The sequence below is a fragment of the Tachysurus fulvidraco genome, chromosome 4 (genome assembly GCF_022655615.1).
Source record: "Tachysurus fulvidraco isolate hzauxx_2018 chromosome 4, HZAU_PFXX_2.0, whole genome shotgun sequence".
In the NCBI taxonomy this organism is placed as follows: Eukaryota; Metazoa; Chordata; class Actinopteri; order Siluriformes; family Bagridae; genus Tachysurus; species Tachysurus fulvidraco.
The window spans coordinates 4,937,727-4,962,115 of record NC_062521.1 but is presented as its reverse complement, the minus strand read 5'-3'; the positions used below and the strand labels follow the sequence as shown (position 1 = coordinate 4,962,115).

Below are 24,389 nucleotides of genomic sequence, written 5' to 3'. Positions count from 1 at the left end.
GCTTAAAAATGTCTAACTTGGAATCTTACTTAAGAGTGATTCAGGACCTCAGAGCTTCTTCTCCCTCTTCAAATTTTGTCCATTTTCTCCTCGTCTCCTAAGGCTTAAGGATTCTTTATTTTTATAATTAAATTAGATCTTTACTTAGATCTTCTATTTATATTTATGCTCAAATTTATACAAATTTTATTAGAATTCCATCACTAAGAGAAACTCTTTATACTAAGAATGTTCATGAATACAGGCCCAGGAATCTATCCCAGAAGACTAGAGACACAAGGCAGGAAACACCCTGGACAGGATGCCAGGTTATGACAGGGAATACATGCATCACATACACACACTATGGACAATTTAGAGATACCTATCAGCCTATAAAGCATGTCTTTGGACCAGCGAGGCATGGCGAGAACATACACACATATGGCAAAAAAGGGTGTCAAAACACCCAACCCTGGACGTGTGAGGCAAACATGATAATCATCAATCACCATCATACCCGAATATTTAATTCTGATCTTTTTTTTTTAAATAACAAGTTTAATGACTTATATCTCTGTACTCATAACACTGGCATGTTATCAGTTATAGGTTATCAGTCTTAAATTAAACAATCAGTTGATGTAGATTTTAACTACAGTACAACACACACACATGCATGCACAAACTTTAATTAATTGGTTGAAATTAAAATTGGTTTAGCAATGTTTTGACACATTGTGTGATCCTATATATCCCATAATCCACTGTATTAGCCAGCCTGTAAGTAACAGCAGAAGACAGTTAAATGTTATTTTGCAACTTCTTATGACTTAAGGATTTATTTCAATAAATCTCGCTCTGCCTCTTTCACATGTACCATGTAAATCCATACTATTTAAATGTTTACTGTTCTCATGCCAGAAATGTTATATACTGTATGCATGTATGTATATATGTATGCGTGTATATGTATGTATATATATATATATATATATATATATATATATATATATATATATATATATATATATATATATATACATACATACATACATACATACATGTATATATGTGTATGTACCAATAGCACTTTAAAAAAACAACAAATTCCTTGTTTGCCTGCTGATTTTGGTTCTGTTACCTTGGCAACGTTCCTACGTAGCGCCTCATGACGTAAAAGTTTCAGTCTATAGTGCTAGGTTTACGCCAATTCAAAAGCGCTTCCGGTTTGTAGTTCAAATGATGCATTAGTGAGGGAAATTCGATTCGAGCACTTGGAGCAATGGGTGAGGAGCGACTCGGAAAAGCAGGAGCAGTAAATACAATGATGTCTCTTATTACAAAACCCGACGCTGTAACCCACACTCAACAGTGTGACGGACAGACCAAAGAAACCGACAAAGGTGAGTATAAAAGTCGTAGATTTAGGTAGAAGCTCTCGAGCTACATATTTAGCATAACGCCTTAGCACAGAGCTATGCTAAGCTAAGCTAAGCTAATCTAGTGCCAGACAACAAAACAATCCAGTAGGTTTAAAACACAACATATTTGTATTTTTTATGTTGTCATTTATCTGCATTAGTCTGATACATCGTGGTTGTATAAATTGTATTTATAACTTTTCTACCATTTTATAGTTCGTTGAGTTACTTTAAACAACAAGAACACTGTAGAGATCTTAATGTATATGAACTAAAACTGTGACTTGAAGGTTTACTGCTTGGACACATGACCGAACAGCAGGCGTCTGACTACAGACAAGAGACTGTACAGCAGCCTGAACTGTGTGATGACGACGATGAGGAAATCATGAGGAGAGCCAGAGAAGAGGGCCGTGTAGACGTGCTGTTTCCAGGTTGTGTGACACAGGATGCTTGTTGCAGATTCGTCTGTGAGCTCCTTAAGTGTGTCCTGTACCAGAGACAACAGCTGCCCATGACCTATGACCAGATGGTCTTCTTTCAAAAGCAGCAGCTTGCAACCACACAGGTGCGTGTGAGAGTGTGCGGTGAGAAGTGAGAGAAGAGCGCGTGAGAGTGTGAGGTGAGAAGTGAGAGAAGAGCGCGTGAGAGTGTGAGGTGAGAAGTGAGAGAAGAGCGCGTGAGAAGTGAGAGAAGAGCGCGTGAGAGAAGAGCGCGTGAGAGTGAGAGAAGAGCGCGTGAGAGTGAGAGAAGGGCGCGTGAGAGTGAGAGAAGAGGGCGCGTGAGAGTGAGAGAAGAGGGCGCGTGAGAGAAGAGGGCGCGTGAGAGAAGAGGGCGCGTGAGAGAGAGAGAAGAGGGCGCGTGAGGGTGAGAGAAGAGGGCGCGTGAGGGTGAGAGAAGAGGGCGCGTGAGGGTGAGAGAAGAGGGCGCGTGAGGGTGAGAGAAGAGGGCGCGTGAGGGTGAGAGAAGAGGGCGCGTGAGGGTGAGAGAAGAGGGCGCGTGAGAGAAGAGGGCGCGTGAGAGAAGAGGGCGCGTGAGGGTGAGAGAAGAGGGCGCGTGAGAGTGAGAGAAGAGGGCGCGTGAGAGTGAGAGAAGAGGGCGCCTGAGAGTGAGAGAAGAGGGCGCGTGAGAGTGAGAGAAGAGGGCGCGTGAGAGTGAGAGAAGAGGGCGCGTGAGAGTGAGAGAAGAGGGCGCATGTGAGTGTGTGAGAGGGGCGCGGGTGAGGTGAGCGTGTGAGAGGTGTGATGCGAATATCTAATATTTGAAACAAATAAGTTATCCAACTTTGTGCTGTTTTACCATTCGTTAATCTTCGGTAACCTCTTTTATACTGCTCATGGCCCAGAGCTGCTTCAAAAATAGTATATTGTGTTTTATCCAGATTTTAAAACTATATATATAAACTATACTTACTGTCAGATCTATTTGTAAACACACGACTCTTACTCTCTGCCCTTAGCTGGAAGAAGGAGCAGTTAGGAAATCCATCAAGCCATCAGGAGACACAAATTGGCAGCGGTGCCAGCGGACACTAAAAGAGCTGGACGAGGTGCTGAGTCACCTGGAGGTGCTCTTCTCTCTTAGTTACGTTCCCCGTGTGCTTTTCATACTGGGAAGCTCTGGGATTCCCACAGAGTTGTACGAGATCAACATGGAGGCTTTGGTGCAGGGAGGCAGTGACAGGTGTTTGAGAACTTCCCTGTGTTTGAGGCGGCTGTTTCGCACCCTCTTCGTGGCGGATTTGCTTTCTGACGTTAAACCAGTGCGCCTCATGGGCACCACAGTCCTATTGCTCGCCCATCGGGACTGCGGCGTCGAATGGTTCAAGCCAAAAGTCGACTTCAAAGTCCCAACAAGGGGAAAGAGACATGTGATCTCGTTAGCCAGTGGCGCTACGGAAAGTGGCCAAACAAAGGTGGACGCTAGAGACTGGGACGATTATATATGGTTTCAAACACCTGTGACTATTAAGGGTTTCTGTAAATAACACGGCCTTAAAGGCAGATAAAAAAAAGCATGGTGCTGAAATTTCAGGGACTGATGTAGACCACACCTGATAAACCTCAAAATTGAGTGAGTTTCATGGTTCATTCAGGAATTATTTTTATAAGGAAATGCCGATAATTCACATGTGGTGATTGTTATGAAGTTACATTGATGTGCTCCTCTTTCAGAATTATAGTAAACTTTTATTATGGAGAAACATAACTTTATTGAGACAGAACACAGATCACAGAGAACGCAAATTGTGTGATCAACAGAAGAATGCAAGACGAACGCAACACAAAACTAAATTATTTCAATACCTTGAAGTTTTACTTTTATACCACAGTTTTATTTTATACGCAATCTCTACAACAATTCTATTACATATGTTTGATGACAAACAATAAATTGTCTGAAGATAACTTTGTAAATGTGTTTTTATTAGTCATTTTTTCACTTAAATGAATGAACAAAACAGCAAACGAAAAATGTGTTTTGCAGGTTGATTATTGGAGGTTGATTACAGGGTAAAGATGTTCAAATACTATGTATAAAACAGTGTTAAAGAAGTTTTTCAGTGGTATATCCTTGCCCGATCTTTAGCACTGTATGGTGTGCTCTAAAAGGCAAACTAATTCATGAATTATTTAGCCTTATTGCCTTCTACTTTCTTCACAAATTGAAATATGTCTTGAGCGAGCAGTTTCGGTTCCTCGAAGGCTGCGAAGTGCCCCCCTCTGGGCATGTATGTGTAAGAGCGGATATCTCTGAACCTTGAGCTAGCCCAGACCCAGGGACAATGGATCAGCTCATGTGGAAACGCTGCCAGTCCGGTCGGTACGTAAACTTTTGTTCTGGGGTAAAACGCAGACGTTAGTCAGATTTTAATCTATATATTTTTCAGATTTGAATGTAGAATGTTTTCAACTTACACACTGTCCACTCTTTGATGAAAGTTTTTGCCCACGTTCTCTTTGTAGAAGCGCATTGACGGGATGATGGAGCCTGTGGTCCAGTAGATCATGACGTTGGTGAGGAGATCATCCAGACTGAATTTCCTGTAGCAGGGCGATGGTTTAACACTAACACGATAAAGCTGTACAAGATACTAGATATCGCAGTGATTTATAAGACTAAAAATTTATAGCGTCGATGTGAATGTTGTGACCTTTATTAATCCTGAGTCTCACCATTATTCATTAACGTCGTTTACTGTCTTTTTTACTTTAATGCTCTAAAACACTTAAAAAAAAAAAAAAAAAGGTACAACATAAATGCCTGGTACACCCTGTGTAGTGCACGTCATTTTTACACAAAAACAAAATCTTTTACATATTTATATTGAGCAAGAATGTAAATATAATTTATTTAAAGGGACACATTAAAAAAATGTGGAGCTGCATTATGTACATTTATTTATATAGAACGTCTGTTTTTCCTCCTCTCTTTCCTACTGATGACAAAGGTTCACGATGGCACCGCTGATGGTTCTGTTTATTCTACGCACGAATGTATCAAGGCAAATTCCTTGTACATGTGAAATCCACAGTACTTGGAAATAAAGCAGATTCTGATGCTTCCCAGGAACCTGTTGCAAAATTAATCAATTTCTAAATGCTTAGAGCGGCCTCTAGTGCTTGGTTTTAGACGACAGCAATTCTTGTGTAAAAATTCATACCAGTAAATTCCAACAAATGAAAATAAAATAAGTCTAAAAAATAAACATACAGAACAAAAGTTTTTTTCTTTAAATGGTGAATGATCGCATTTGGTCAGAATGTAGGGTCGATGAATCCCAGCCAAAATGTTCTCAAAGCTGGCCTAATTCGCCTGGGGTTCATAGCGTAAAGCAATTTCGGTGGTGACGTTTTTCCTAATTCTGAAGCAATTTTGTTAAAGAAACATTTCTCAGTGTGTTCAATTCAATCTAAAATAATTCTTTACCTGTCCAATCCTCCATCCTCAAGGTCCCTGTTCTTAAAATCAGTCCAGGTGCTAAATTTCTCCAAGATATAGGCAGCCAAGCCAACTGGAGAATCATTCAATGCACAGCCTGTCAGAGAAGACAAACTCCACCAGATTAGCCTCCAAAAACAGAGTGCTCCTCCGCTTCAACCTTTACACGATGTTTTACACAAAATTTTAACACATACAAACAACACAAGCTTCATGATACAGAACATTTTTGTCAGTGTCATAAAGTCACAGTAAGATACCTGCAGTGTCAGGTTTGGTAGCTTGAATGTGCATGTAACCAGTTTCTCTCAGCATTTCATACACGTTCTTTTCCATGTAAGGATAGAGGCGACGCACGTCTTCTCTGGTGAAGCCGACCAGGAAGGGCAGGTAACGGCCGACGATGAGAGACAGGATAGTCATCGTGCTTCCTGCTCTAGCAAAAATCATGCTAAGGTGCAAGCCCTTAATGCACCTTTTGTCAAAGAGATGAGGGACAAATACAGAATTTATACATTTTAGGTGTAATGCAAACAAACAAATAAATAAATAAAAAGCTCTTATTCTTTGGGAAAATATTCAAACAACAAAATCTAGAGTAAAAAGTGAATTTCAGATAATAATCAGATTTTAATAGAGGATAAAATCTTTTAGAACACTGAGCCACAAATTCCCACGTGTCCTTTGTGTTACATTCCAGGTATTGGTGAAAAAAATTGTTCCTTGTGACTGTCGAGCATGATTAATAAGATGTTATGAGCTGTGTATGTCTGTGCAACGTCTTACTCAGGTTTCATCTGGGCCATGTTACTGGTGATTAGTGCTCCCCAGTCTCCTCCATGTACGTAATACTGACTGAACTCCAGTCTCTCCATCAGCTTGTGGAAAATACGGGCAGCATCCATGGAATTAAATCCTATGGTATTGAAAATGGTGAGAATGCAGGCCAAAGGAATGGGGGTAGATTCACGTAAGTTTGGTGCAGTTCCCAATTTGTATGTTAATTTTTTTCAGGTGCTCCTGTTTCTTTTTGTGTTTAATTTCATGCTTGTAATACAAAATTGTTTATTGTAATACAAAAAAATATTACCAGTCATGTCACGGTAAAGTGCAAACGTGTGTTTTAAAAACAGGTTCCTCGGTACGCTCTTTGTAAAATAAAGGGTTTTTACTGGTCAGAAAACACTGTCACTACATATAAGCTTTACGTTTCTTTAAGGCTCTCCAAAGTTGTACACTTTATGATCGCTAGAGTTTACCTTTAAAAAAAAAAAAAAATTCATTTTCATCTGGGATAAATAAGAAATCCTTGTGATTTACCCTGAATATGTGGGGCTTCAGAGTACCCATAGCCTGGGATGGAGGGGCAGATGACCTCAAAGACAACATCACCCTTGATCTCTGTGAGCATGGGCAAGATCTTGTAGAACTCATAGAAGGAACCGGGCCAGCCATGCACCATCACGAGAGGAAGAACCTTCTGCCCAACATGCTGTACGGGCTTCACGTGAATGAAATGCACATCTATACCTGTAATGATAAATACAGAGTCTATCGTCAAGACCCTTTTAGCAAACATTATTTATCTAACAGAAAAAACAACCACTACTTATAATTCAAAATGTGTCAACTAAAAATGTTATTTTTTCTCCAGCATTGTTTTGGATTGATTATTTTTATCCATGACAGAACAAAGTCAGCAACAGTGTATATATGAGCTCACCCTCTATGTTGGTTTTGAAGTGTGGGTACTTGTTGAGTACCTTGACCTGTTTCTCCCAGTTAAACTCATGTCTCCAGTATGAAGCAACTTTTCTGAGATAGTTGGAGTTAAAGCCATACTGAAATCTGCAATCTTGCAAACAGTCTGTGTATCGTGTCTGGTCAATGCGTTGATAAAGATCCTGAAAAATTAACATGATTAATCACGGCTCAGGTTGGATGTTTTGGGGACAAGGTCAAAGAGGCTAGATTGAGATGGTTTGGACATGTAGAGAGGAGGGAGATTTTTATATTGGTGGAAGGATGTTGGAGATGGAGCTGCCAGGTAAGAGCTTAAGAGGAAGGACAAAGAGGAGATATGTGGATGTGTTAAATGAGGACATGAAGGTAACTGGTGCGAGAGAAGAGGATGGCGAGGATAGAGTAAGGTGGAAACAGATGATTGGCTGTGGTGACCCCTAACAGGAAAAGCTGAAAGTAGAAGAAGAAGAATCAGAAGTGGAATGGATATACAGTATATGTATAGATCTACTGAAATTCTTTAAATTCAGCATCAGCCTGTACCTCAATCATTTCTTCTGAAGTCTCCACAATAAATGGCCGTATAGTTCTGTCCTCTGTTAGGGGCTTTTCTCCTACCCTCCACCATCCATCTCCAACTGGGATCCTCTTTGACTTTCTTCTCAAAGCTAGGTAGAATAAAAGACCACCGATTCCAGCAGAAGAGAGGGCCAGGATGTAACACTTCTGATGGTCAAGGCTGGAGATTGCCTGCCTACAAAAGAGCACAGGTCTTCAGTCTTAAATAAGTCAGTATAACTTTACCTATTTATGATGGGAACCTAGTAAAGAGCTCACAGTTTTATAAAAGTAACCTCCTGCTATTTTTTATTCGTTTTGGTTACTTGTGGACTTTTAAGTGGGAAAAGATGCAAATGGGCATCAAATAAAAATTGATTTAGGTGTGAAAAATCATAAAAGGTGTAATTTTTTTCACCTTTTATGATTTTATTTTTCCTGCTTCTCGTATATATGGGGTTTTACGGTAACCACCAAGGCCTACGATAGTTTACAAAACTGTTATTAGTTTTCTATCTTTTTTTGTACAATTAAAATGTTTCTGTTCAGAGAGAACATGTAAAACGAGTAAAGAGTATTTGAGGACAGCAGTTAACAAAATATGTGCACGCAAACATTTCTAGTCTTTCTAAAACAAACGCACCATCGCGTTGCCACCAATATCTGATTACCGTAAAACCCTGAATATACTCGCGCTTGTTATTTAACAGGTTTCACCGTCGAGCTTTAGCAAAACTGTCTTAATATTCATCAAACTTGATCAAGATGTGTCCTGCTTACTTAAGGTTCTCGATAACCTGCATCATTTTCCTCCCAGTCACCGCTGCTGTTGTAATACGTGTGTATTAGAGAGAAATCCTCCTGATCTTTGTGAGGGAGGAGTTCAAATGGATATTATCAGGGTACAAAGTCTTCCAGCTTGTGTGTTATATAAAAGTCCTTAATTTCTTATTGCAAACGGAATGTAAAAAGTTACATAACATGACTTAATCATTTCGATTGATTATTTATTCTTTTCAAAAAAATGAATGAAAATTTGAGTCATTTTAATCGATTCACTAGTCAATAACAATAGGTAGGTATTGACTAATAAAGAATCATTTCGATTGATTATTCTTTTTCAAAAAACTGAATCAGTCTTTGAGAGTCATTTTAATCGATTCACTAGTCAATAACACATTACAATTCTGGAGCATCTTATTTAAGGGTACTTGGTTTTAATTCATAATTATTTTAAATTTCACATAAAGATCATAAGGAGTTTGGTTCAGAATCACTTGAACTTTTATTTAAGACCACCGAGGACCTCTAGTGGTTTCTGAAGCACGTTACAATGGCGAGGATCTCGTTTTGAAGGTTAAGATTTTTGTAGCTATTCTGAAAGACAATTAGTAACTACACACATTAACAAGAGCAATACCAAAATACTATTAAAAATGTAATCAACAACATCATCAATTAATAGTGATGTTTTTATTGTGATTATAATACTTATTATTATTATTATTATTATTATTATTATTATTATTATTGGTTGTTTGTTTCACTTTTGAATTGGTTCCTAGGGAAAAAATGACTGGTTTTGCACTTAAAGTTAAGAATCCTATTCCGCATCCTAACTGAACATGTAGTGCACTAGGTAGTGTGTACATGTAGTTAGTGTGTACATTTAGTACACTAGGTAGTGTGCACATGTAGTGCACTAGGTAGTGTGTATTTGTAGTGCACTAGGTAGTGTCTACATGTAGTGCACTAGTTAGCGTGCACATGTAGTGTGTACATGTAGTTAGTGTGTACATGTAGTGCACTAGGTAGTGTGCACATATAGTGCACTAGTTAGTGTGCACATGTAGTGTGTGCATGTAGTGCACTTGGTAGTGTGTGCATGTAGTGCACTAGGTAGTGTGCACATATAGTGCACTAGTTAGTGTGCAAATGTAGTGTGTACATGTAGTGCACTAGGTAGTGTGCACATTTAGTGCACTAGTTAGTGTGCACATGTAGTGTGTACATGTAGTGCACTAGGTAGTGTGCACATATAGTGCACCAGTTAGTGTGCACATGTAGTGTGTACATGTAGTGCACTAGGTAGTGTGTACATGTGTTCAGCAGCACGTTGTTTCTACCCTACGCGGTTGCTAACCTACAACATCACGACGCTCTCGTAGCTGTAACCGAACCCCTGTCCACAAACGTGATCAGAGGCGCAGACCAAACGGTCCAATCAGGACAGCACTTCCTGATCCGGCGCGGCCAATCAGTGCAGGCACGCGAGCGACGCGCGTTACACACGGCACAGTCAAGGCAGGTTGCGTGCGCGCTCTCGGGCTTCAGTGTATTTTGACAGCTTCTCCGGTCAGGAGGCATCTCGCTCAGGAGCGCTTTCACTTTCTCTTGCGTTTCCGAGCACACTCGCTGTGAGCCTGGGGTTGCCTCACTCCAAAGCTTTTAACCAGAAGCCACTGCAGCACGGCACCATGAGCAAAAAGAAAAAGGAATGGAGAACAGAGAAAGGTGAGCGTTTTGTGTTCACACACACTTCAGGCTAGCTAACGCTGTGCTGCACCTGAGCGCGAGCGCTGGCGCTGGCGCTCGCGCTCAGGTGCAGCACAGCGTTAGCTAGCAGTTTCGTTTCCAACCTGACACCTGATACCTGTCTCAGGAATGCACTATTCCGCCTGTGAACGTGTTCGCAGCTCGCTGACACCGTGTTACGAGAAATCTGACAGCTGCTAGCTCATGATCTGGTCAGGTGGATGCTGTCACACACCCCATTTCACTCTGTTTACTCCTGTTCTTTACACTGACAGCACCAGGTCTCATGGTGACAAACGTTTCCAACATGAACTAAAGCAGAGAATTGTTCTTGTTCATGCTTACAAACTTTCATTTTGGTTACAGAGACTAATCACTAAAGCGCTGCTGCATCGCTCGCGCTCCAACGCGCTCGTTCTTACACCTGCGTGACGTGAACGGACGTTAGGGGTTAAAAAGGTAGAGGAAGAGCCGTTTATAGCTGCTATAACATAAGCGATAAGCAGGAACTCTCACCGTGGCCGGTGTTGCCGTGATCGACAGGACGGACCGAACGTACCATCCCTCTCGTCCCGAGACCATGAGCGGATCTGTTTCGCTCAGGACACGAGCTTCTAATCAAAACTGTGATCATTTGCAATACATCTAAAGAAAAAAGATGTGGGTAAACAATCAACTTGGTCAACATCGATGTTAGAGATATGTGTCTCCCTGTGTGTGTCTCCCTGTGTGTGTCCCCCTGTGTGTGTCCCCCTGTGTGTCCCTGTGATGTCCTGATCTGTTAAACCGAAGGTTTTCGAACACGATCATCCTCAACAAATGTTTGGAAGTTGTTTCTTTTCATAGGCGTATTAACTCTGTGACTCCTTTCCAAAACGTTTGAGTTAAAATGTGGATTTATTATTAGAATTATTTTTACTTTTCTTCCTGCAAAGAGACTCGAATCGAAGCCTGACGTGAACGGACATTCGTTTTTAACCCGAGGTTAAAAAGGTAGAGGAAGAGCCGTTTATAGCTGCTATAACGTAAGCGATAAGCAGGAACTCACCGTGGCCGGTGTTGCCGTGATTGAGAGGACGGACCGAACGTACCATCCCTCTCGCCCCGAGACCATGAGTGGATCTGTTTCACTCAGGACATGAGCTTCTAATCAAAACTGTGATCATTTGCAATACATGTAAAGAAAAAAAGATGACAGAATGTGCTGCTGTAGGTAAATAATCAACTCGGTCAACAAAATCGATGTTAGAGATGATGTGTGTCCCCCTGTGTGTCCCCCTGTGTGTCCCAGTGTGTGTCCCTGTGTGTACGTGATGTCCTGATCCGGTAAACCGAACGTTTTCGAACACGATCATCCTCTACAAATGTTTGGAATTTGTTTCCTTTCATAGGCGTATTAACTCTGTGGCTCCTTTCCAAAACGTTCGAGTTAAATGTGGATTTATTATTATTATTATTTTTTTCCCCCTCGAATAACAAGTTGTTGTGCTGTCACTTCGGCTGATATTTAATATCTAACTAGACATGTTAATGGCTCTGTCACTCCGCAGCTGCAACTGTTTTAAATGCATTTAGGCCAGTTCTGTCCTGTTTATACAACACATTTCAATGCAGGGATGATGAAGCCAAGATCGCTGTTTGTTCTGTGGAGTCATTTTCTCAGCTCACTGCTGGTCTCTTCTTGTTTGATTTCTTCTTTAATATACATACAAATCAGAATCATTGGCACTAAGCGGTGAAAAGATTTCGGAAATAAAACATACTCGTTATTCGCGTATCGTTTAGTTCTCTTTTGATAAAAAGCTTCAGTTTTTTAGTACTCTTGCTTTTGCCGACACGACCGCACTGAATCTTTCGCTTCCATGCTTGATGGAAAAGGATAGCATGAGACCAGGAAGGTTTTCAGGAAGGTGTAAATCAGAGGACTGACATGGGCAGATGTCAGAAGCTTGCGTGTATTTAGATGTGTTTTGGATCGTTGTCCTACTGAAAGATCTAACCATGTCTCTCTGAGCTGTCTTAATGGTTTCCTCGAGCCTTTAGAGGAAAAACATGAACATAAGCTTAACGTTGGGCATTATGTTCTTTTCTGATACACCATCCTTCTTCTACATAAGTTGACATAATCTACATAATAATCTAATCATCTTATTCTGATGTCCAGTGTCTTGATGTAAGGGCTTTTTTTGTCGGGTGGGAGGGAAGGAGTCAGTCTGAAACACTTGAAATTCCTTCGCCGATAGATGCAGAAATTGCAGATGTTTTTTCCCGTCTGTGCGCTTGCCCTTCGGTTAGCTATTTATATATTATCTCCTACCACAATTTTAGATTTGGGATTCATAAACAGACCATGAGTGGGAAGGACACACAGACATCTCCAGAACTATTGGCACTCTTTAACAGAGCAGTGCTCTTGTATTACTGGCACTCTGTTTATTTTTGCCATTCTTTCAGAACGCTATTTTTTTGCACATGTACGTTGTGCCGAAAGTCAAAACCGATCACTTGTTCAGGCTTTGTTAGGTTTATAAGGTTTAAAACAAGGTAATGACCTCGAATATGCTGGCAGCGGAAACGTAATGGTCTTAATAGTCTTCTGCGTATCAGAAAACTGTGAGCTGAATAGAAGAGAGCAGAAACGTAAGAAGTGATGTTCCTGAACACGTCGTACAGGTGGGAGGTCAAAACTGTGTCCCCGCATGACCGGTTCAGCTAAATGCCACGCGGAGCGGTTTCCTTTCTCGCATGAAATAGAAGCATGTAGTAAAAAAAAAGTATGTAAACCCTGTTTCTGTATCGCTTTTATTAATTTGTTTGTTTGTTTGTTTGTTTATTCCCCCTTTCCTTTCAAAGAGCGCTTACTCGGTCTTGGACAAGAGGAAAGACGTAAAGAGTACGGGGACAACTACGTGGCTTTGGACAAGATTCCCACCTGGAGGCATCACCACAGCAGAGGTAAAGCAGCAGCCTAAAGCCCGAGATCTCAGTCAGAATGAGACAACAATAATTTCCAGACAGCAGGAAAAGCGAGTTCGTGAACAGAGAAGACAAGCCTTCTTTTTTACCTTCCGTATTGTTTGAGATCTAAAGCTATATGAAGCTTAGTCTGTAGTGTTTTAAAACGATATAAAATGTGTCTAATTAATTTTAGATGGAATTCGATGCATGTTTGTGCTTCCAAAACCAACAGCATTTAAATAGAAAAATAAATCACAGCCTATGCTGTGAACAGAATGTCTTTTTTTTTTTTTTTGAGACACTTATCTTGTATTTTGCACCTCACAGCCTTTTAATTTCTGGTATTTCCTGGTAATTAGTCATACATGTACACATTTGTCTAGGTTTTGTTTCAGTTTGTCTCATCCGGGAGTCAGAAATCTGAACAAACCGCACACTCAAGACATTTCGACATGATAGTCTTTGTGCCTCATTTACACATTTTATGTACTTGTTATTTGGGATTACTTATTCGGTTTGTTTAAAAAAAGTCATCCTCTTAACACTTAAAGGCAGGCAGGGTCTCCGTTGTTTGAAAGCCAATGTTTACATTTGAAATCACCAAAACAAACACACCCCTAACCCAAATGGGTCCCACCCCTGTATCGATAGCTCCGCCCACACGTACATACATAATCCAGGCGACTAATGGAAAGAAACGTGTCTTTATCATAGCTGAAGGGAAGAACAATACGATTGTAGATAAACAAACAAGCAAAAATGACACACAAGCATAATCATGTAAAGGACAAAGGCATATATTATGTGTAACAAAGCAAAACCAACGTTACTCACCTATCGAGAAGGAAAAAAGCGCCTCGGCGTCTTAAGTAAAGTCGGCCACATATTCACAGGTCGGAGTTTCCCGAGTCAATAACTCCTGAGCTAAACGCTGTTACTACACAAAACGAGGTTGTAGCTGCCTCTCTACATTACTACGATAGAAAAGAGGTGTTATTTGTGTAGTAACAGCGTTTAGATCAGGAGTTATTGACTCGGGAAACTCCAATCTGTGAATATGTGGCCAACTTCCTGCTCCTTCAGTTCTCTCCAGCGCTGGAAAGCTGATCCTATATTAACACGTCCTACTTCTTGCCTTATCGTAAGTCTTTCTTCACTTTCTTTCTTTGTTTTTATCCTCCATGTCAATGTTAAAACCGCTTTCTGCTAATGTCACACATGTGCACTGAACATTCTCTCTGTCGCATATTGACAAGCCCCGCCCCTTTCTGCTCATTGGCTACACGTTTGTTTTGATTTTTGTGTAGTTTGTCGTCCCGACTCAGTTTTCTGAAGCATTTCTCAAACAACGGAGACCCCACCTTTAAAACTTAATTATTTCTTTTAAATACTGTAAATCTCGTACGGACAACCGGAATCTGAAGACGAATAAAAATACGAAGATTTTATTGACCTCTTTTAAGAAGACGTCTATCAATAAACTCCGCGATAATGCAGTCGATCCCAATGGCAGCATTCTCTGGAACCTTCAAGTTTAAATGCTCATACCGACATGTATTTGTGTGCTTAATCTGATCGATAATTCACATTTATTTGCAAAAATATGTATTCAAAGGTCTCGCTGACGGATCACTCTTATGATGGTGAATCGCTCCGATGCCAGAAACTACGCCATCGCTCTATTCTAGAGACTGCGGTCACTTTTGATCCCTTTGACTTCTGGATGTAGATATTTTTTTTAAAACAAATATATTCCTGCAATTTGTCAAATCCTGTTTTCTCCCTGTTTGTTGTTCTAGACGTTTTACAGTAGCTACGTCACGAAGTCCGTAAATAAATCTCTAATTCATTTAATAGACAGACGAGCAGATGAGACACTTAAAAAGCTCTTTGTGTAATTTATGCAAGAAGTGTGTGCTGTTTCATGATTTAGTTCCAGCTGGTAGTTGAACAAATGCCATGTACTGTAGAGCAGAGGATGGAGCTCCAGGGGATGTCAGTAGGAGGCCATTGCAGTGGGCTGCTGTCAGGTTGCTAATGATGGCGTGTCTGCTTTTCTCCTCGGAGAAGGGCGGTCACTTTCGGTTGCTAATTTGTCGGAACACAGGTTTAGAAACCGAAAGTTTCTAAAAGAAACCGAAGCTGCTCAATCGTGGGGTTTAGATGTTCTACAAAATCTGCAATCTGCTTAATATAAAGAAATATGCATAAAAGTGCTCACTGCACTGGCTCAGTAAATCGTGATCATCAAGTCATGAGCGTTCAGAGGAAGTCGATTGACTCGGACGAGGATCACGTACGAAGTCGGTCGATTCCGCCGAATATTTCAGCCAAGAATTACGAATATTAAAAGATTTCTTTTCGATCATTAATTCATCACATCTTGCCCGTCTATTCTCTCTTAGTCGTTCACTTTTTGAACTGAAGTTAAATCAATGTTACAAAACTATTTTTTATATATTTACAGAAATCTAATAACCTGGAGAACTTAATAACACAGAGAACGAGAAATACAGAGATGTATGTTTATTATTATTATTATTTTTTTCCAGAGCCAGAGGAAGAGGAGGAAAACCCTGTCTCGTTGTGTGACAAAGTCTCTCTGTACAAGGGTGACATCACCATCCTGGAAGTGGACGCCATTGTGAATGCCGGTAAGAGCTTTGGATCTGTGCTTAATGTTTTATTTCACTCACAGCTTTCAGAACTTGTTTGGGCCTAGAATTGATGCAGCAGTTTGTAGTGTTTGGCTGCCCTCTAGTGCCTGTATGTCATTTTGTTTTTCTTTATACTCTCTCTCACACACACACACACACACACACACACACACACACACACACAAAGCACTAGGGATCAATTTGTGTGAAGCTGACACTGATTAATTAAAAGGAGGTTTAATTTCTTAGAAAGGATTAAAGCGGGAAAATATACGTAGGTGGTCATCGGGCTGGGCGTTGTGCCAAAGGAGCATTTCCCAAATCTCTTTTATACTAAAGTACAAAGGATTATAGTGCAGAGTATTGTGCGAGAGTGTCAGAGGTATATAGGACTCTTTAATTAGCTCACACAAGATATCTTGGTGGCTGTCGGAGAATTTTAAGCAATACACAACCCACCGTTTGACGTTTACGGTGTTAATTAAGATTAGCTCGCTTGCTGAAATAACTGGCTGTCACTCCAGCGGTTAAAAAATTAGACTCATTAAACGTCTTAGGTGTTCGGCTAAGTCCAACGCTGCGTAACTCCTGAATCCTTTTCGGTCTGTCGTCGGATGTCCTTCCTCGTCTTATCCTGTACGTTCAGGCACGTCTGATGATGTGACCCCCGTCTCAGCTCTGTGAAAGCAGCCAGACGTTTTTTCATGCCTAAGCCTGGATTGTGAGGTTTATTTGATAAGGCTTTTTAGGGTGACTCTCAGCAGCTCAGGAGCACCAGATTGTTTTACTTTTATAAAGCATTGGGGAACTCATACAAAGTGTATACTAAGTGGACACCCCCCCCCCCCCCCAACGTTCCTATCGTTTCTTGAACTCGTTCATGACCTCGGTGTCGGTCGGATCGACGTCTGCAGTCTGTCGAGCTGTGAGCGATTTCCTGGATTGTATTCTATAACAGGCAGATTTTTAAATCTAGAGATTTTATCCGTCTTCGTTGTTTCAAAACAGACGCTATCGTGATACGTTAACGTATACGTGGTGTCCGGGCCTCGAACTCCTCGTTGAATAATTGATATGGACTTGTCAAGCATCCATAGTAGTTTTTCTTCCCTGCTTCCAGAAGGCTGATGACTTGTTTTGGATGTGGACGAGCTTGTTATTTGCATATGCTGACTAAAGGAGTACGTTCAGTTTCAAGACATGGGTTATTGTCCCTGTGAGGCTCAAATTATGCGAAGAATAACGACGCCTCGTTATTTACTCAGTACGCATCAACAAAATATGAAAAAATAAATAAATCGACAGGGCAGACAGGTGAAATTTCATATTTCACATTTCATATTTCAGCCCTATATTGAGACGTACTTTCTTTATTTATGTATTTTTATTTCTTTATCTATACTTACAAGTCCATAATGACATCTCTTAAAGCTCCGGTCTTATGCTACAGATAAGTAACTTGTAAAAGAGTGTTATCTTTATTTTGCATATGAGATATGAAACCGATTCAGGTGCATTATTGGAGTTGGCACCTGATTATATATGCAGTGTTAATGTAACCGATGGGGGAAAAAAGTTGTTGATGAGTTTAAAGCTCCTTGTGGTCTTTACGAGCGGCTCTGACAAAAGCTTTACGGAGAATCGCTTTATAAGCGTCTCCGACTCCGTTAAGTGCTGTTAAGATTTGCTAATGGCCTCATTATATTTGCTTAAGATGGGAGTCGGCCTATTTTTTCGTGACTATTGGAAACATGCTTTAACTGAATAATTGCTTTATATTGTAGTGAGCGAGATTTCTTGGGAACAATCTTTTGGTGCTTTCACATCTATAGTTCGGTTCATTTGGTCCGGACCAAAAGCAAATAAATGATACATTGTAGCTTTTTATCAGTTTTGGTTCCTTTTCACACCACACTGATCGTTCTGTTCCGCACCAGTTGAAACGAACCAAAATGCAGTCATGTGATAACATCCACATCACTCATTGGCCACATGTCTTTGAGCGTATTTCCTAAACTGCTTCTCGATTGGTCAGAATAAACGTGCGGGAAATTTCAACGAAACTCCGGAAGTAAACAAAAAGAGGAAAATACAGCATACAGTACACCATGGAGAGACGACCGCACGCTGCAGTTATGTTCGTGGTTGTAATCTACTACATTGCTTGTATACAGCATTCTATGCAAAGTCTTAATTATCAGAATGAAGCGCGGATGCGGCTTGAAAATATCATTTTAATGCACTGCAAACGGCGAAGACGCATCGCAAGACACTTCAGGAGGCGGCGAGCATTACTTTTGACATGCTCATCTTCCGAAAATATTGCCAACGACCCACTACGGCAGCTGGTTTAGTCCAAAATGCGCAATACTTTTTGCAGTTAGATCTATTCGATCTCGGACCGTGTTCTCACCACAAACGAACCGTACCAGAGTTCGTTTGAAAGCGTACCGAGACCACCTCTTCAAGGAGGTCTCGGTCCGCTTTTGGTGCGCACCGGAGTTCGATTGCTGCATTCTCACCTGACCAAACGAACCGCACCAAATGAGCAATCGAACTCTGGTACGATTCAACCGAACTAAACAAGGCAGGTGTGAAAGCACCCTTTAACGTCTACGTTAATTTCAGTGCCACCGCCTCAGATCTGATTGTCCAGAAGCTGTCGATTTCTAAAAATTCTCATCTCTGATATAGTGAAGAAAGAGATGTTTATTCAGCTTTTAATGAAGGAGTCTCCAGTGTCAGTGTTAAAGAGTTCCATCATGGGGTTTGCACTTTTTGGTTACCTTCACTAAAGAGAGATAGAAAGCTGTAGTATAAGAGGATTCGAAAATGATCCCAGAGCCACAACTCATGGTCTCTTATTCCTCACATAATTGTTCCTTACACAACGACATGCATTAGTGTGTGAAAATAGAGCGTCTCTTTTTTTTGTGTGTGTGTTGGTGAAATCCTGCACCTGTGAAGTCTGAGGGCAGATGGTGGAGAAACATACTAAGGATTTTTTTCTTCGGCTCTTCTGAAGGTTGCAGATCATCGTAGCAATTTATGTGCTTCTGGTGTAGTTAAGCGCCTTTTTAATTATTAAAAAAATGTAATTAAATATGAAATAATATACATGAATCTTCCTTCCTTCCATCCTTCCTTCTCTTCTTCTCTCCTTCCCTCTGATGCTATTTAAAGAAGGCGAGACAAAGGTGAATAATAAAGCTCTTCCAGAGAGCTACGTCTCCTCTCTGTCTCGGTCCTTTATAGAGGCTCAGCTGTTCAATATGTAAACACATTGAACTTCATGCACATGAGAAGATACTTGTTGTGATGACTGATGCTGGGCGTGAGGGACGGTGCATTTCTGTTTCTTTTTTTTTCATTTAAACAAACAGTTCCTTCGGATCCTATAGACAAAAGTGATTTCTCTCCAGAATTGAAATTTCACCAGAAATACACGTGATTTTAGGCAACAGTTTTGAACCAGAATTGTTTCTGTACACAGCATCGAGTGAGGTGTGTGTGTGTGTGTGTAAGGTGTGTGTTTGAGGTGTGTGTGTGTGTGTGAGGTATGTGTGTGTGTGTAAGGCTTGTGTGTGTAAGGTTTGTGTGTGTGTGAGGTGTGTGTGAGGTGTGTGGGTGTGAGGTGTGTGTGAGGTGTGTGTGTGAGGTGTGTGTGAGGCGTGTGTGTGAGGCGTGTGTGTGAGGCGTGTGTGTGAGGCGTGTGTGTGAGGCGTGTGTGTGAGGCGTGTGTGTGAGGCGTGTGTGTGAGGTGTGTGAGTAACATAAAAATTTGTAACATACAAATACATAATTATGTTTAATAATTATAATAATATTTATAGTTTTTATTCAAATCTAAAAATGTTATTTATTTAAGAACCTACGTCTATAATCAAGCTTAGCAAATGTTTTTTTCTCCACAAATCGTTCCTAATCTCTAAATCTGAAATATATTGAGAGTGCAATAAAACCCTGAGAGATTGTTTTACAGTAATGATTTATAAACAGTGAATTCTGTCCCTTCAGACCTCCGTAATATGCTCATTAATTTGAGACACGTAGGACGGCGTATTCGCCTCGTTACAGTCTGTGGGCCGTCAGTCTCAGAATCTCTTCTGCTCAATTAATTACAACAATTAATTAGTTACAAAAAAAAAGATGAGACTGAAAGTTTCAGTGCAAAGTTTACATTATAGCCTTTGTCCTGTAACATAATGCACTGTTCTTTTTTTATTGGGTCATGGATCGTGGATCAGTGGCTGTAGATAATGAGGAACAACTCATCATGTAAGGTCTAATTTTACAGCCAATTTGTTCGATAACGTCCATTCTTGGTTTTATTTGCTCTAATTATGTTACATTTCTTCTTCTTCTTACATTACTTTTTATTTTTAAATACTTCCATTATATAAAAAATATTTAATCCGAGACAGATTTGGCTTTAATTTTCTATTTTTGCTCAGAAGCTACAGTTGGTGCCATAAGTTTTTTTCTCCAAAATGTTAATAATGGAAAAGAAACGAGGGATGTTTAATTCTCCCCTGAAGTTATTTCACCTAACAGATTTCTACATACAGTCCACAAGACAAAATATTTTTAAAATTTTTCTCTTTTTAAATATCTCAAAAAATAAAAAAAGAATTTAATTGAATTTCCTTCAGGATCAATATAGCATCCATCCATCCATCCTACTCTCTCCATCCATCCATCCATCCATCCATCCATCCATCCATCCATCCATCCATCCATCCATCCATCCACCTTTCCTACTCCATCCACCTATACTACTCCATCCACCTATCATACTTCATCCATCCATCCATCCATCCATCCATCCATCCATCCATCCATCCATCCATCCATCCATCCATCCATCCACCCACCTATCCTACTCCATCCATCCATCCATCCATCCATCCACCTATCCTACTCCATCCATCCATCCAATTTTGACATTTTTACATACAAAATATTTTTTCAATTTTTTTTTAAATATCTCAAAAAAACAAACAAAAAAAAGAATTTAATTGAATTTCCTTCAGGATCAATATAGCATCCATCCATCCATCCATCCATCCATCCATCCATCCATTCACCTATCCTACTCCACCCATCCATCCATCCATCCATCCATCCATCCATCTATCCTACTCTCTCCATCCATCCATCCATCCATGCATCCATACACCTATCCCACTCTCTCCATCCATCCATCCATCCACCTATCCTACTCCATCCATCAATCCATCCATCCACCTATCCTACTCCATCCATCCATCCTATTTTGACATTTTTACATACAAAATATTTTTTCAAATTTTCTTTTAAACATCTAAAAAAAAAGAATTTAATTGAATTTCCTTCAGGATCAATATAGCACCCATCTATCCTACTCCATCCATCCATCCATCCATCCATCCATCTATCCATCCATCCATCCATCTAGCCTATTCTCTCCATCCAACCATCCATCCATGCATCCACACCCCTATCCCACTCTCTCCATCCATCCATCCATCCATCCATCCATCCATCCATCCATCCATCCATCCATCCATCCATCCATCCTATTTTGACAAAAAAAATTAATTGAATTTCCTTCAGGATCATCCATCCATCCATCCATCCATCCATCCATCCATCCATCCATCCATTCATCCATCCATCCATCCATCCATCCATCTTTTTTATTTCACAGTGTTCTGCCCTTTTCACAGTGTTCTGCCATATAATAATAACATCCGATCATCCTGTTCAAAAGTTTACACCCCCCTATCAGCCCAATCCAACCCCCCCACCACCCAGTGCATCATGTTTCCATCTTGAACATCTGTGAAAAGCTAAATCTCAAAATCTGAGAATGTCTGTTGAAAAAAGATAAAAATGCGGAAGATGCCATAAAAACCAACGAATGTAGAGCACCTGATTTTATTCTTTTTTTTTTTTTTGCAGAACCATGAGCAGTTTATTAAATCGAGTTATTAGTTCGTCTTGTGGACTATATCTAAACGTTTCTTATGTGAAATTGCATTTTCAGCTCAGAACTGAATAAAAAAAACAACAACTAATCAGGACAAACTGATTACTGAATCAATATCCTGCATATAACAGGCCCAAGGTGTCGAATCTAACCTTACTGTAATGTTACAGCTTGTAGCTACGCCGTCAAGTTTCATATTGTTTTGGTACAGATTACACAGAGCGGCTGAAGTACCGGATGTGGTTTGAGGCAGATATTTACAAAAAAAAAAAAAAAGGTCAGGGTTTCACTTGTTAAGCAGAAAAACTGTCTACGCTGATCAGTTATTGTGGGTTTAGTATTTGAAATGACAGAATCAATCCTAGGGTGCATTGCATTCCCATTTTTGCTTTGTGTGTCACATGTAAGGGAATTGTTAACGAATTTTCAGCGGCGATGCTTCAGCGACTCGGGTTTTAACGGTGCTCCAGCCTTTAGAAATCCTTCAGTCCCACAACATCTGTAGGGCGACTATTTATAACCCTACACATAGAGGCTACGTGGGCTGGCGTTTGTACTCCAGCGCTCTAGCTTTCATGCATGAGAAATGCTAGGCAGCATGAAATTAAATGGCAATGGCAAATTAATTCTGGGCAACTTCCCTGCACATGCTGAGAGAGGTTAGGATGCAGGCATGAAGAACTGGCTTTTAAATCACTCTCTGGATGGCCAATTATTTTTGCATGGAAATAAATTTCTTGTCAGTCTCACTAATTGAAATAGCAAGTGATGTCGAAGTCGTCCTAGGTGTGGAAATTTTTAATTGCTCTCCCTTGCATGTTTTCACACAAGGCCGGCATCGCGTGACGTAAACAGAATAGGTGGGAAATCTTTCAGACGCTCTAACGTATTTCCAGGTAACTACTTTTAAATGGTCGTGTTTGTTTTTATCCGAACGGCTTTCGAAAAAGCTGTCAGAATATACGCGAAAGAATTAGATTCTCCTACAAAGCTTTTTTCCCCTGCTATTATAAACTTGTGTATTCTGTAATTCACTCAGTTTAGAAGCAGACTATTTGCTAACTGTTCTTAAAGGAGAGGTTTTTTTCTTTTTCTTTTCTTGCCTCTCAGTGACAGAACAGAGGCCGTGTGCTGTAATGGTGACTAATGCACAATCTACAAAGCTTAATGGAAAGCACTTAGCATCCATCTTTAAGCGATGATCGATGGATTCACTTTTCTAATTATCCGTGTAGATGGAAGAAAAAAATGAAAGGAGGCCACGCCCCTTCAACAAATACTAGGTTGCTATTGGCTTAAAAAAAGCACCGTATTTTTATCAGGACACGAGCCACAGAAAGATTATTGTCACTTTAATGGTCATTGAATAAAATGATTTATATATGAAAGATAAAATCTAAAAATTAATTATAAATTGTAAGTAAAAATATATTAAAGGATATTTCATATTTAATCAATTTTATTCGGAATAAAATGAGTGTATATTTATAGCTTATTTAAATATAATGATTTTTAAAAATATATATATTTTGCATAGATTTTTTTTTGTTTACGGAAGCGTACACTTCCGTAAAGAAAAGAATAAAATTAAATAATGAGGTAAAAGAACATTTATGTCTACATTCTGCTCAAAATCTTTCCAAAAATTAAACTGTAATTTTTCACATTTTATAGCAAATAAAGTTTTTTAGCAATTCTTTTTTAAATTAAAAAGCAAAATAAATGCATAAATTAATACTACAAAATTATTCACTTTCCTGGAATAATAATATGTTATAATAACGTCCTCTGTGGGATGAAGCCTTTGGACATCCACTGAGCCGAGGCCGACTCTAAGAATCCTGAGACATCTCCAGTTAGACTCTGTTATACTAAGGAGATCCGAAGTCCATGATCCTTACACCAATACAACATTTAAATGACTGTATATTACAATCACACCCCCAGTGTCACCCATATGAGGATGGGTTCCCCCTTGAGTCCGGTTCCTCTCAAAGTTTCTTCCTTTACCAATTTAAGGGACTTTTTCCTTGCCACTGCTGCCTGAGTCACCTCATACTTGCTCATTGGGTATTAAATACATACACATTGTGAACTATATACATCTAATAATAACCTAGAATTTTTATTCTGTAAATTATTATTTCTTTTATTATTCGTTATTTCCTTTATCATTAATTATGTCTTCCTTCTGCTCTATGTTTATGTTCTGTAAAGCTGCTTCGAGAAAATGTCTATTGTAAAAAGCGCTATACAAATAAACTTGAATTGAATTGAATATGTTGATAACATATTGTACATATTGATAACACTGTAGATCTCAATTTTTTTATTTGACAGGAAGTGTGTTTGTGTGTGTGTGTGTGTGTGTGTGTGTGTGTGTGTATAACAGAGATTATGATAACTGTAGGTCTCTACTTTAAGATTTGACAGGGTGTATGTGTGTGTGTGTGTGTGTGTGTGTGTGTGTGTGTATAACAGATTATGATAACTGTAGGTCTCTACTTTGAGATTTGACAGGAAGTTTGCATGTGTGTATAACAGAGATTATGATAACTGTAGATCTCTACTTTGAGATTTGACAGGAAGTTTGCATGTGTGTATAACAGAGATTATGATAAC

At 39.8% G+C, this 24,389-nt stretch overlaps 3 protein-coding genes across 7 annotated transcripts in view; 2 read left to right on the top strand and 1 right to left on the bottom strand.

Moving 5' to 3' along the window:
• Nucleotides 1-1,199: 1,199 nt before the first annotated feature.
• LOC113655395 (MAD2L1 binding protein) lies at nt 1,200-3,811 on the top strand. The gene is made up of 3 exons (XM_027165907.2): nt 1,200-1,385; nt 1,694-1,971; nt 2,863-3,811. Exons 1-3 carry the CDS (start codon nt 1,265-1,267, stop codon nt 3,388-3,390), a joined length of 927 nt encoding a protein of 308 aa, XP_027021708.2. The 5' UTR covers nt 1,200-1,264; the 3' UTR covers nt 3,391-3,811.
• ephx5 (epoxide hydrolase 5) lies at nt 3,809-8,583 on the bottom strand. The gene is made up of 9 exons (XM_027165901.2): nt 8,427-8,583; nt 7,632-7,842; nt 7,069-7,249; nt 6,666-6,875; nt 6,132-6,261; nt 5,606-5,820; nt 5,334-5,442; nt 4,322-4,447; nt 3,809-4,243 (listed from the first exon to the last, which is right to left on the bottom strand). Exons 1-9 carry the CDS (start codon nt 8,450-8,452, stop codon nt 4,033-4,035), a joined length of 1,419 nt encoding a protein of 472 aa, XP_027021702.1. The 5' UTR covers nt 8,453-8,583; the 3' UTR covers nt 3,809-4,032.
• Nucleotides 8,584-9,930: 1,347 nt separating this feature from the next.
• The window catches only part of macrod2 (mono-ADP ribosylhydrolase 2), a 597,474-nt gene continuing 583,015 nt past the window's right edge, over nt 9,931-24,389 (top strand). For 2 of the 5 annotated variants that reach the window (XM_027165903.2, XM_027165902.2), the window contains exons 1-3: nt 9,931-10,160; nt 13,035-13,136; nt 15,692-15,793. In XM_027165903.2, coding sequence (XP_027021704.1) covers nt 10,124-10,160; nt 13,035-13,136; nt 15,692-15,793 — 241 coding nt within the window. In that variant the 5' untranslated portion in view covers nt 9,931-10,123. The remainder of the gene's footprint in view (nt 10,161-13,034; nt 13,137-15,691; nt 15,794-24,389) is intronic. The other 3 variants (XM_047812438.1, XM_027165906.2, XM_027165904.2) reach the window with 3 other exon arrangements.

Bases quoted from the DNA above. Each gene is read 5' to 3' on its own strand.
- ephx5 (XM_027165901.2), bottom strand. From the start codon at position 8,452: ATGATGCAGGTTATCGAGAACCTTAA. The intron at 7,250-7,631 runs GTACAGGCTGAT...TTAATTTTTCAG, and splicing joins CTTCAGAAGAAATGATTGAG to GATCTTTATCAACGCATTGA. The intron at 5,821-6,131 runs GTAAGACGTTGC...CTTTGACAAAAG, and splicing joins ATGGCCCAGATGAAACCTGA to GTGCATTAAGGGCTTGCACC.
- LOC113655395 (XM_027165907.2), top strand. From the start codon at position 1,265: ATGGGTGAGGAGCGACTCGGAAAAGCAGGAGCAGTAAATACAATGATG. The intron at 1,386-1,693 runs GTGAGTATAAAA...TGTGACTTGAAG, and splicing joins GACCAAAGAAACCGACAAAG to GTTTACTGCTTGGACACATG. The intron at 1,972-2,862 runs GTGCGTGTGAGA...CTCTGCCCTTAG, and splicing joins AGCAGCTTGCAACCACACAG to CTGGAAGAAGGAGCAGTTAG.